Genomic DNA, 13,519 nt, shown 5'->3' on the forward strand with positions numbered 1-13,519 from the left:
CCCTACAGATCCCTGCGGGCTGTCCTCCCTGCTTCTTCTAAGTCTTATTCTCCTACTGCCTCTCTGACTCTCCGTCTCTCCATCTGAACTACCCTCCTCTTGCTCTCTTCTACTAGGCACCCACAAAACATCAATCTCCTCATCATCATTCTCCTCAGATGCATCAATTTCTTCTGACACATCACAGAAGGAAGCAGCAGCGGGGACCTCCTCCTCATCACTCATTATGTCCATCTCTATCGTGTTCTCTGCCAGAATTAAATCTGGTGTAAGGTCCTCATCTCCTTCATCTTCTTCTGGCAATAATGGTTGCGCATTACTCAGTTCAAGAAACTCATTGGAAAATAACTCCTCTGACCCCAGTGAAGAAGGGGCACCGGTGGTGGAGGAAGTGTTACGTGGGGTGGCCATAGCAGTGGAGGATGAGGAGGATGTTGTGGTAAAGTTAGAAACGGTAGAGGATGGGGTGTGCTGTGTAAGCCAGTCAACTACCTCTTCAGCATTTTGGGAGTTCAGGGTCATTGGCTTTTTAAAACTGGGCAATTTGCTAGGGCCACAGGATTGCATAGCAGCACGGCCCCTAGCACGGCCTCTGCGTGGCGGCCTGCCTTTGCCTGGCATTATTTTTAAAAAAACAACAACAACAACAAAAACTCAGTTGGTTTTTCTGGAAACGATAATACACACAGCTAGATGGCGGGTTGAAGAAAACACTGTGCAAATAATGCCTACAAAGTCAACGTATACACTACTACAGCGGTGGATACGGATTACGTAAAATATATGAATGCTGCTTGAAAAAAAGTAACTCAAGTGGTTTTTCTAGAGACGATAATATTATCAATATTTAGACAAAATGTGAACAAGGTCACACAGCTCGATGGCGGGTTGAAGAAAACAGTGTGCAAATAATGCCTACAAGGTCAACGTATACACTACTACATCGGTGGATACGGATTACGTAAAATATATGAATGCTGCTTGAAAAAAAGTAACTCAAGTGGTTTTTCTAGAGACGATAATATTATCAATATTTAGACAAAATGTGAACAAGGTCACACAGCTCGATGGCGGGTTGAAGAAAACAGTGTGCAAATAATGCCTACAAGGTCAACGTATACACTACTACAGCGGTGGATACGGATTACGTAAAATATATGAATGCTGCTTGAAAAAAAGTAACTCAAGTGGTTTTTCTAGAGACGATAATATTATCAATATTTAGACAAAATGTGAACAAGGTCACACAGCTCGATGGCGGGTTGAAGAAAACAGTGTGCAAATAATGCCTACAAGGTCAACGTATACACTACTACAGCGGTGGATACGGATTACGTAAAATATATGAATGCTGCTTGAAAAAAAGTAACTCAAGTGGTTTTTCTAGAGACGATAATATTATCAATATTTAGACAAAATGTGAACAAGGTCACACAGCTCGATGGCGGGTTGAAGAAAACAGTGTGCAAATAATGCCTACAAAGTCAACGTATACACTACTACAGCGGTGGATACGGATTACGTAAAATATATGAATGCTGCTTGAAAAAAAGTAACTCAAGTGGTTTTTCTAGAGACGATAATATTATCAATATTTAGACAAAATGTGAACAAGGTCACACAGCTCGATGGCGGGTTGAAGAAAACAGTGTGCAAATAATGCCTACAAAGTCAACGTATACACTACTACAGCGGTGGATACGGATTACGTAAAATATATGAATGCTGCTTGAAAAAAGTAACTCAAGTGGTTTTTCTAGAGACGATAATATTATCAATATTTAGACAAAATGTGAACAAGGTCACACAGCTCGATGGCGGGTTGAAGAAAACAGTGTGCAAATAATGCCTACAAGGCCAACGTATACACTACTACAGCGGTGGATACGGATTACGTAAAATATATGAATGCTGCTTGAAAAAAGTGACTCCGGTGTTTTTTCTGGAGACGGTAATATTATGGATATTTAGACAGAATGGGAACAAGGTCACACAGCTCGATGGCGGGTTGAAGAAAACAGTGTGCAAATAATGCCTACAAGGCCAAAATATACACTACTACAGCGGTGGATACGGATTACGTAAAATATATGAATGCTGCTTGAAAAAAGTGACTCCGGTGTTTTTTCTGGAGACGGTAATATTATGGATATTTAGACAGAATGGGAACAAGGTCACACAGCTCGATGGCGGGTTGAAGAAAACAGTGTGCAAATAATGCCTACAAGGCCAACGTATACACTACTACAGCGGTGGATACGGATTACGTAAAATATATTATGGCTGCTTGAAAAAGTGACTCCGGTGTTTTTTCTGGAGACGGTAATATTATGGATATTTAGACAGAATGGGAACAAGGTCACACAGCTCGATGGCGGGTTGAAGAAAACAGTGTGCAAATAATGCCTACAAGGCCAACGTATACACTACTACAGCGGTGGATACGGATTACGTAAAATATATGAATGCTGCTTGAAAAAAGTGACTCCGGTGTTTTTTCTGGAGACGGTAATATTATGGATATTTAGACAGAATGGGAACAAGGTCACACAGCTCGATGGCGGGTTGAAGAAAACAGTGTGCAAATAATGCCTACAAGGCCAACGTATACACTACTACAGCGGTGGATACGGATTACGTAAAATATATTATGGCTGCTTGAAAAAAGTGACTCCGGTGTTTTTTCTGGAGACGGTAATATTATGGATATTTAGACAGAATGGGAACAAGGTCACACAGCTCGATGGCGGGTTGAAGAAAACAGTGTGCAAATAATGCCTACAGGGCAAATAATGCCTAAAAGGTCAACTTATACACTACTACAGCGGTAGTAAAATAAAAAAAAGTAAAATAAAAAAAAATGAATATTAAAAAAAAAAAATTAAAGTTGGTGCTGCTGAACTACTAGGAGCAGCAGATTAGCACACCAGTCCCACTCCCCAACACTGCTAGACTAATAGCACTGGGCTCTTATAGTAGTAGTAGTAGTAGTAGTAGTAGTAAAACAACAAAAAAATAAATAAAAGCAGTCCTTACAAGGACTACTGTTATTGCAGCAGTCAGCAGATGAGATCAGAAGCAGGACAGCTGCCCACTGCAGCTACATACAGAGCACTGCAGTAGAAGGTAGATTACTAGCCAGCAAAGCTACCTAAGCTAAAATGTCCCTCAAACCCCTGCAGACTTCTGTCCCTCCAATAACAGAGCAGTATCAAAACGATTACTAGCCAGCAAACTTTCAACTGTCCCTGAAATCACTAACAGGCAGCAGCTCTCTCCCTACACTATCTCTTCAGCACACACAGGCAGAGTGAAAAAACGCTGCAGGGCTTCGGTTTTTATAGGGAAGGGGAGTGGTCCAGGGGAGAGCTTCCTGATTGGCTGCCATGTACCTGCTGGTCTGGGGTGAGAGGGCAAAAAAAAGCGCCAACAATGGCGAACCCAAAATGGCGAACGTCGCGCGACGTTCGCGAACTTCCGGCGAGCGCGAACACCCGATGTTCGCGCGAACAAGTTCGCCGGCGAACAGTTCGCGACATCTCTATACATGACATTATAGAAACTAGTACATTCTACATCAGACGAAGGGGCCGATTCACAAAGGGTCGAATATCGAGGGTTAATTAACCCTCTATATTCGACTGGGAATTAAAATCCTTCGACTTCGAATATCGAAGTCGAAGGATTTTAGCGCAAATAGTGCGATCGAACGATCGAAGGATTATTCCTTCGATCGAACGATAAAATCCTTCGAATCGAACGTTTCGAAGGATTTAAATCCAACGATCGAAGGAATATCCTTCGATCAAAAAAACTTAGGAAAGCCTTTGGGGACCTTCCCCATAGGCTAACATTGAGTTTGTTAGCTTTTAGATGGCGAACTAGGGGGTCGAAGTTTTTTCTTAAAGAGACAGTACTTCGACTATTGAATGGTCGAATAGTCGAACGATTTTAAGTTCGAATCCTTCGATTCGAAGTCGTAGTCATAGTCAAAGGTCGTAGTAGCCCATTCGATGGTCGAAGTAGCCCAAAAACACTTCGAAATTTGAAGTTTTTTTACTTCGAATCCTTCACTCGAAGTTAGTGAATCGGCCCCTTAATGATTAATCAGCCCCTGCAGCATCAGCTACTATAACAGATATATGGGGGAATGTAATAAAAGTCGGCAACGGGAAAAATTTTTCGCAATGCAAAAATGAATGCCTTTGTGCGAACAAATTTGCCTTTGCACAAATTTCATACAGCTTTTGCGAACCAGGAAACTGTTTAGCGATCACTTCTGACAGTGGAAGAAGGTTTTCGAATTTTATAGTTTGTGCCAGTGCTCAGTGAATGTAATAAAACTTCTACTGAAAAAGTTGTTATGTTTGCTCCAAAAGATTATGACACTTTTAGCACTTCTTAAAAGTGGGCAGTGCGCAATTAAAATTCACAATGCACAATTAAAATTCAAAATTGAATAATAGTTTAAGGAAGTGTATTACATTGTGAAATGTGAATTTTTATATGTGCAAATTATTTTACTCTTTCCAACTTTTATTACATTCCCCCAATAGCCTCATATTCTGCTGATATTTTGACCAATTTTGTATTCTGTGGACACGTTGTAAAGCCTAAATTATTGCTGATGTATGCCTGATGAAGCTCTGGGCTTTTAAAAGTTCATTATATAAAATAAGAAATATCTAGGCATTATATATTTGAGGCTTTTGTCCCTATATCTGAGAGTATTTTGATGATTCGCAGGGAGCCAGCCTCAATATCTAGTAACAGTAGCATACTTGTCCATGTTATTAAAGTGGCAGTCTGTTGTTCACAATATGGTACCCATATTTAATAGTCAACAAATGTGTAATGCAATCATTTTCTGCTCAAGTATCAAGGTCAGCTATCAACTATATCAAGATATAATTTAAATTGGGCTGAATGATAAATATTCAAGTAGACCAGCAGAGAACAAACCACAGAGCTTGCATTGTAAGTAACTCATAATGTATAACTCAAATTCAACACATTCTATACAGATCAACATAGCTCATGCACTGAATCATGTAAAGTAATAGAAGGATTATATCATTCATAATACAAGTATGAAATGACTTCAGCACACTGAAAGCAAAATAAAGAGATTCTACTTTAACATGTAGTGCCTTGTGATGCCTAAGCTGGAACTGCAATTATTGTGATTGAAGTCATAGGTATAAATCAAAAAGTTTTAGAACAAAGGTACATGGCACTTGTCATTGGGATTGCCTTTTGCTCTGCACCTAGCACGAATCCTTTTGCAGCAAATGAATAGTGACCAAATAGAAGGTATGTGTTAAAATGTTATTTAGGACAAGAAAAAGTATGTATTGTGGTTTAAGACATTGAAAATTGTGGCATTTTTTGCAATGTATCCACTGTTAGTAAATGAGGGTGAGATGATATCAGGGGTTATTTATGAATATAGTGCAAGGTGCACAGAGCACAAAAGAGTTAATATAAGGTGCATCTAGAGCATGGTAGTTAACAAGACCTAAGACCAAACAGAACAGGGAATCCAAGTAGGGTGAATACATTTCCACAAAAAGAAGCCCAGGATCGTGTGGCCCTTATATTGACTCCTGCAATGGGCTATTGTATGCTAATTGATTTGCTTTTGATTTGCGTCAGCAAACTTCTATAACTACAATTTGCTTAAGAATAAATGTTTGTTTTTAAGGACCCCTATCATATATAATAAACCAAACTCCATAAATAATTTGGGAGCCACTGAAAGTTATCTAGCCTATGCTCTACTGAAAAAGGTGGAAAGGACTTAAAAATACCGTTAATCAGAACAATAATAGTTAAACGTCTATGGTTTTAAGAGGAAAAATTAAAACACACATTTAAAAACAGTACACATGTTCTAAAGCTGTTCTTGCTAAAATGAGCAAGGGTTTAATTTTACAGATCATTTATAATAATCATCTCTTGCTTCTATCAATTGATTAGATGGCACAGAATAAAGATTTTTGCTGATATGCTGACACAGTAATGCTGTTTGCTCAAAATTGTTGTCTGCGTTGTCATTGTTTTGTCCCTGTATGACTAGTTTTCTGGTTAATGAGTATCATCCTTAATACCTTTCAGCAGTTCTTTATATTAAACCAACAAAACAATACAGCTCATTTACAAATATCTAATGGGCACAAAATACATAGAACGGGCATTTTGCAATGGTACAGAGCACCTCAATTTTAAGCCATATGTATATATTGCAGATTCAGTGGCACAACTGGTGCAAAATAAAGTACCCAGGTGCAAGTTAACCAGCTTTACCACTAAACTCCTCTCTCATCCTCCTTTTATACCCTTCCTACCTGGGGAAAATCTTGGACAACGATGTACAGTGCTCCCCATGTGCTATTGTTCTAAAACCCATAGCCCTATTTTATGATAATATTTTATGATAATCTAGCAACTGATTGATATGGGGCAGACCTTGTAAAAGATCAAAATGAGAGCCTTTAAATCTTTGCTGGTATTTTTATCAAATAATTCAAATCAGCCTATTTATTCAATCAAATGTTTTATTTTTCATAGCCTTTAGGGATTGTATATCAAACCCCCACAATAGACTAAACTATTATTGAATCCTATAGTAGACTAAGAACTATGCCCTCAATGAAAATTTATTTTATTCCACCGTCCATAGGTTACAGCTAAATTTCTATTCACTTTCCCCTCCCCTACAATGTCTTCCATTACCTGCATAAGCGCAGGTTTGTGCAGCCTTTCAGTACTATTTTGTATTACTCCTCACCACATGGATATCCAAATAGTTGGGTGGAAAGGACTTTAATGTAATGGCCAGTTCCAATTGAGCCACTTCACTTACTCGTGATTAAATCCTATCCTCCATTGGGCAGATGGTTGGGGAAATGGAATAAAAAATAATAAGAAGGTGCATTTTGGGTTTTTTCCTTAATAGTTATATTCTTAATATTTTATATCCCAATATTCTGCATTCTGTCATTTCAAAATCTACATAGAAAAAATTAAAAAATAAAAGTAAAAATATTATATATATATTTATTTTCAATAAGTTTTTATTGGGGTTTTTTCAAGTTAAATTACAGCTTTTGGCAAAAGCCTAATATATACTTGAAGTAAAAGTTTTTACATTAACACATAATGACATTAATAATCACATTAATTATTAAAATTTGTATAGAATTGGTCACAAACAATATGTATACAGTATTCTAGTAATAAACTTATATTTCAAAACATTGTTATAACAAACCTTATTGTTTGACTAAGTACCTCTATTAATAGTAAGTAAAGGACATTTTTCTAGAAAAGCTATAATTTTTTAAGGTAATAAAGTATTATAAGTATATATATCTGTATTACACCCCAATGGTGGGGGAAATATACTTTTATTGTAACAAAACAACTACAACTACAAATAACAGTGTCCTTTTTGAATCAGTTGCTGAGAATTAAGAATAATTCACTCTTTTCATGAATTAGTAAATTATGCAGAGTCAATCCACAAAACAGTATCTCTGTGAGAGGATATATGGCCTAAAATCAAAGTTCAGATAATTTAGTGTCTGGATAAACCGAAGACCATAGACATGCCCTTACCAGAAAGGATTGAAGGTTTCCTGATTTTATTGCCCAAGTCTTTTCAGCTTGGAGGTTAAGTTCTACTCTCTTTAGGATATCATCAAGTTTAGAAACAATTTTTGACTTCCAGTTTTCTGCGATATAGGATCTAGTTACTATAAATATATGATTAAATATCAATCTTTCCTTGGGAGGCATGTATATATATATATATATATATATATATATATATATATATATATATATATATATATATATATATATATATATATATATATATCCACCATTAAGGACCGCACTCATCGTTATGAATCCAAACTCGGGTGCTGTGTGTAGATCGTGAAATCCAGAAGTCCAGTGGTTACACGCACACCGATGTTAATATTAAAATTAATTTATTAGAAATTCATTAAATATACATTGCATCAACGTTTCGGTTCGGAGTTTAGAACCTTTCTCAAGATGCCTTTCCCTCATATATATATATATATATAGCAACATACTAAGTCTGAGTTGGTGAAAAATTCAATTTAACATTTATTCATTATCAAGTACCTTTTGGTTTTCCAAGTATCCAGGACTATACAGTATGTATTACTCATACAGTAATGAGAAATGGGATTACAGAAGTGTTGTAGACTGTAAGGCCAGAATGTGGATGCACAAATGTTTGACCTTCTGCTTTTTCTCATACAGTATGTTCGTACCTTTTGACTGAAAATGAGGGACATTGCAACATCACAGGATTCTGATTTTATGGAAGAATATTGTACTAAATGTTTTATAATCTGTAGGATTCTTATCTACTGAAAATGGCAAAATTTTATACAGCTCTTTGTCCTGTTATTAGAAACTGCAGATAAATACTCAAAATATTTACATACCATGATATACTAACCTATTTGATTGAATGCATAGGTTTGCCTTGATTACTTTTCTTTACTTCCCATTTGCTTATATTAAGGCCCACTTCCTCTCTGGATTGCAGCAACCTTGTAAAGCCACCATGTTTCCCACTGCAGATTTCTGACTGTCACACATGACACAGTATCAATGTGTGACTGTAAATCATGATTATTGTGAAGATAGGCTGGGGTCAGCAACTCTGCAGGTATGGTTTAAAAAGGTGCTAACCAGTGGAAAGTCTAGTGTCAGCCTCTATCTGAGAGGACCAGTTGTGAGGTTTGCAACAGGAGGTCACTTGATATTCAGTGTTAAGTTGACCAGAGACACACACATATAATTGTACAAAAAGGAGGTTTTGCACAATTTTTGGACCATCTATTGTCCCATGAAGTTTTGCACCATGGTGATCTGACTTAAATTTGAATAGTTAGTTTTAAATTGTGGCATTGAAATGAACAATCAATATCTGAACATCCGTTATCCACAGAATAAAGTCTGAACATCTATGACCAGCTTTAGTTGCAGAATACTCAGATCATTGTCACACTTTTATTGCGTAGGACCACTGATGCTGTTTATCCCTTTTCCCCATGATTAGCGTGACCAAATAAGTTGTCCAATCAAATAAGTGGGGACCTGATCTGATACAACATGCTACTCTCCACACAAGAGAGAGTGACTGGAAAAATAATTGCATTAGAACTGACAAGGTTGCTGTTGTGGATACTTCAATGTATGTATGATATTAAAGAGTGGAAAGGCAACATATCAGTCAGGGAGCAGGTCGGGTTGCAACATTATTAGATTAGGACTGCTGTATACATGAAATGTTATAACAACCCTGTGTCTTCATGCAAAATAAATGCACAAAAATATATCTGTGGATTTTGCTCCTCTCCTTTTAAACAAAAAAAATATCTTACAGTATACCTTGTAATTCCTGTTATACTGTTACTCCTGGATTTTATAATAATAGCTATGGGCAGAACAACAGCAGAAAATCCCTAGCTGCAAAGCTCAGATATAAGCCTCTCATCACGTTAACAGATGTTCAAGAGGATGAAAGTGTTCCAAATCATAAGCAAGGTCTAGATCAATACATTAAAGCTTCGCATATTCATAATTAAATTACAAAATAAAACAAAATTTCACTAGATTTGTAAATATTAAACAGTTCCTTTATGGTAGCTACTAAAGACGCAATTAAGTGAGGGCTCTTTATCCTTCTTAAGAAAACACAGTTATGAAAACATTCGTCTCAAAGCTTTCTGCACCCACCTGATATTTCAAAAGTGATTGATAGAAATGGAGCCGCGCTAGACTTTGATGTGCTGTAAGAATGGCTGTCTGAAAGTAAAAGCAAATTAACATAAGGAAAAAAAAACATTTCTCATAATGTAGTCACAAAAAAAAGTATTTTGCCAAAAAATATTGACAATTACAGCAAACATCTATTACATGTCTAAGAGAAGACAAACCTATTGCCTCTAGTCCCGGTTTCTACATTTGGGGAGCTGGGCTTTTTTATGTTAAAAGAATCTATAGACAAAAGTCAAGGATTTTAAGTTCACACACTGGCACGGCACAGAAGAAAAAGACACCTGCAACCGAAATAGGTCAGCTGAAGGCACAATGGTAGAAGGCTAATGGATTAGACTAGGCAAGTGCCATTAGAGAACACAGGACTAAATGGATCAGTTAGAAAGCTGTTCTATTCACCGCTATTTTTGTAGGGGGGATTAAATGAAACATTCTTGGCTTTTTTCATGAAAGAACGTACGATAAGCAAAGACAAAAACTGTACCAAGGAGCAACAGATTTTCCTTTCATTTTATATTTACAGGTGATAATTCCACAAAATACAAAAAATCTTCTTAGAAATATTTTATAAGACTGATCAAACCAAAGTAAAAGGAAAGTCTTTCAGCACTGATTTCACACTAAAGGACAAATCGTAACATACAATAAATCAAGTTACATTATGTTTTTTTATTATCATTTTGGTTTTCAGGTAATATAGGAAGTCATTTACTGTGCATGAAAACCTGGAGGACATAAATGTTCTACTTTCCAGACGTATTTCAATGAAATTGCATACTCAGTTGAACATTATCTCTTGAAGAATGTGTCAATTCTCCAATATCCGGCAAAGTCACTGCATTTCCAGTTCTGCAAATCAAACCTAAAATCTAAATTAAAAATCATATTGCTTGCTACTATTTCTGAGAAATATTTTTCCCATATCTACTAAATGTGGTAAAAGGGAATGAAAGCTGCACAACGGTATAATTTGGAAATACTATGGCAATGCTATGGCTGTGACTTGCCACTAGATGTAGTCACTGAAGTGTTTTACTGGCTCTTACTGGTTAGACGCTAGTTTTGAAGGTTAGAGGGTTTATTTATATTTTCTGATTAATTCCACAAGACAAATATTAAATTGGCCTACAAGGGTAGCATGAAATTGAAAATAATTACAACAAAGCTTCCATTCTGAAATAACAACATTTCCATTCTCTTTGGCAAATTTTCAATTAACCTCATCTGTAAATCAGCAAATGGTATCAAGGTTAATTTAATTGTAGAGTTAACAAGGAAGAACACTATTATTACAACAATCGCCGTTATGGGTAATAAAAGGTAATGATAGCTGAATACAGTTTTCAAATCATTAAATAAATCAAATGGAACACAACCAATTGATTTTTAGAAAACGGAGGAAGGAGTTGTGCTTTGAGATACAGATTGGAAAATATAGCTACGTGTTAATTTCATTATGGTGCTAGATAATCATCACAGTATGTTTCCTTTAGCCTAAATGAAATGTTAAAAAAAAATTGATAGCTTGTGCTAATAATTGTGCTGATTGTGGACATATTGTATTAAATCAAATTGTTAGTGTGTATTTTGGTAAAATATAATATAAAACAGCATATTGTGATGGCGAGAGATGCTACAGACACATGATTTAAAATAGAATATGCACCATTTTCAACAAAATTACACAGTGATTATTAAATTATTTTTATAGCTGAGATATCAGTACATTCTCATCACTGAATAAAAATGGAGTTTATTATTCTGTCCCTTGGCCCACTGATAAGCATGTACCCTATAGATGTATAATTTAGTAAATAATTAGGATAGTTACCAAGTCATTAATTTAATTAATGGGTGTTGTAGAAAGAGTATCAGCCTCACTCACACCCATTATCCCATTGTGCTGGGAGAGGATGATGGGAGTTGTGGTTCAGCAACAGCTAAAATGTCAGTAGTTGCTATGAATTCTGGGGGGATTTATCAGTGAAATTGCCATTGTGATATGAATTCTTGGGGATTTATAAGTGAAATTGCCATTGTGCTATGAATTCTGGGGGGATTTATAAGTGAAATTGCCATTGTGCTATGAATTCTGGGGGGATTTATAAGTGAAATTGCCATTGTGCTATGAATTCTGGGGGGATTTATAAGTGAAATTGCCATTGTGCCATGTTAGTGCCATTGTACCAGGTTAGTGTTGGTGTTAATGTGACCTGTTGATTGCTGTTAAACTAAGTTGTTTTGTTGTTAATAAAAACGGAAATAGCGAAATGGTTTTGAATTAAAGTAGCCGTAACCAGAAAGTATTGGTGGGTGAGGCTTATAATAATGATGGGTGTGGCTTGTATTTGTGGGCGTGGCTACCTTTTTAATCCCAATTCAAGCACTGCCTCAGACAATATATAGTCTAAGGAAATTTTTAAGTAATTCATTTAAGGAGCAGTCCTTTTTCAAATTCATTTATACAGTCTGTGCTATCTTTTTCTTATTCAACCCATGCACACCAAAAAGTTTTAGACAAAGAGTCACAATAGCTCATTCATAGAAAACACAAGGTGCAAATATCTGCATGCAGTTTGCCATGTTTCTACTCTCAATGACGCATTATCTCACAAACTTTCTGTTGTGGCACTCTCTGTTTTGTGACTCCATGAGGCACCAAAAATAGTTTTAGCATGAGACTCATGGGGGCAAATTCACTAAAGGGCATATTGTCGCCAGCGACCACGTTGCCAAACTCCACGCCTCTTTGCCAGGTGCAAATTTGTTATGCTAACTCACTAAAATGCGAAGTTGCGCTAGCAACTTTTCGCTAGCGATACTTCTTCAGTGCAAGCATTTCATTCGCTACCATTCGTTTGTGCCTAGCACTTCGCTTATTCTGAGGTGGTGAAGGCAACTCTGGTGAAAGAGGTAACATTCAGTAAAATCCGCATTTTAGTGAATTTGCAGAGTAACGTCCATTTGCCAGAATAAAAAGTCGCCTGGTGCGAATGACCACTAATGACGGTCTGTTTCACTAGTGAATTAGCGACTGCGCCTGTTATTGAATTGGCAATGTCCCTGCAGGTGCTCACGATATAGCGCATTGTCGCTGGCGTTAGCCGCTTCGCTCCTTCGTAAATCTGCCCCTTAGCTGGCTAAGGCTAAGAATAGGTTATTTGTGTGTTATGTATATTCCACAAAAAAATTAATGCCATGCGTTTTAACCAAGTACAAATAGTTACTAATCTCGCCATGTGGAATAAGCCTACAATGCACATGCAATATGCTATTGGAATCCTCTCCCATAGGAATGCTCATTTATAGTACCTTCTTTATCTTTCACATTGTTGAGGTAAGAAAGCAGATTTTCATTTGCTGGTACACAGTAAATCTCCCGTGTTTGAATTCCTCCACCGCATAGTGCAGTCTGGTTACCTCTCCTTTTATCCTGCTGGCTTAACAAAGGATCAACCCGACATTCAGTCCATTCTGTAGCTCTCCAGGTGTATCTAGGTCAGAAATGAATGTAACAAAAAATGACCATACAGATATAAAATACACTGGCATAGAGGTGGAACACAAGATATCTCACCAGGAACACACCATGTTCTAAAAAGAACTGTAACATCAAAAAATGAAAGTGTTTTTAAGTAATAAAAATAGAATGTAGTGTTGCCCTGCACTGGTAAAACTGCTGTGTTTGCAT

General features: G+C 36.7%; 1 protein-coding gene across 2 annotated transcripts in view; it reads right to left on the reverse strand.

The window, feature by feature from the left end:
* Window positions 1-13,519, reverse strand: part of thsd7a.L (thrombospondin type 1 domain containing 7A L homeolog) — a 153,245-nt gene that overhangs the window by 59,116 nt on the left and 80,610 nt on the right. For both annotated transcript variants that reach the window (XM_041565914.1, XM_041565915.1), the window contains exons 4-5: window positions 13,141-13,322; window positions 9,787-9,855 (exon numbers count right to left, since the gene is read on the reverse strand). In XM_041565914.1, the coding sequence (XP_041421848.1) occupies window positions 9,787-9,855; window positions 13,141-13,322 (251 nt within the window). The remainder of the gene's footprint in view (window positions 1-9,786; window positions 9,856-13,140; window positions 13,323-13,519) is intronic.

Source organism: Xenopus laevis, chromosome 6L (assembly GCF_017654675.1).
Source record: "Xenopus laevis strain J_2021 chromosome 6L, Xenopus_laevis_v10.1, whole genome shotgun sequence".
NCBI lineage: Eukaryota > Metazoa > Chordata > Amphibia > Anura > Pipidae > Xenopus > Xenopus laevis.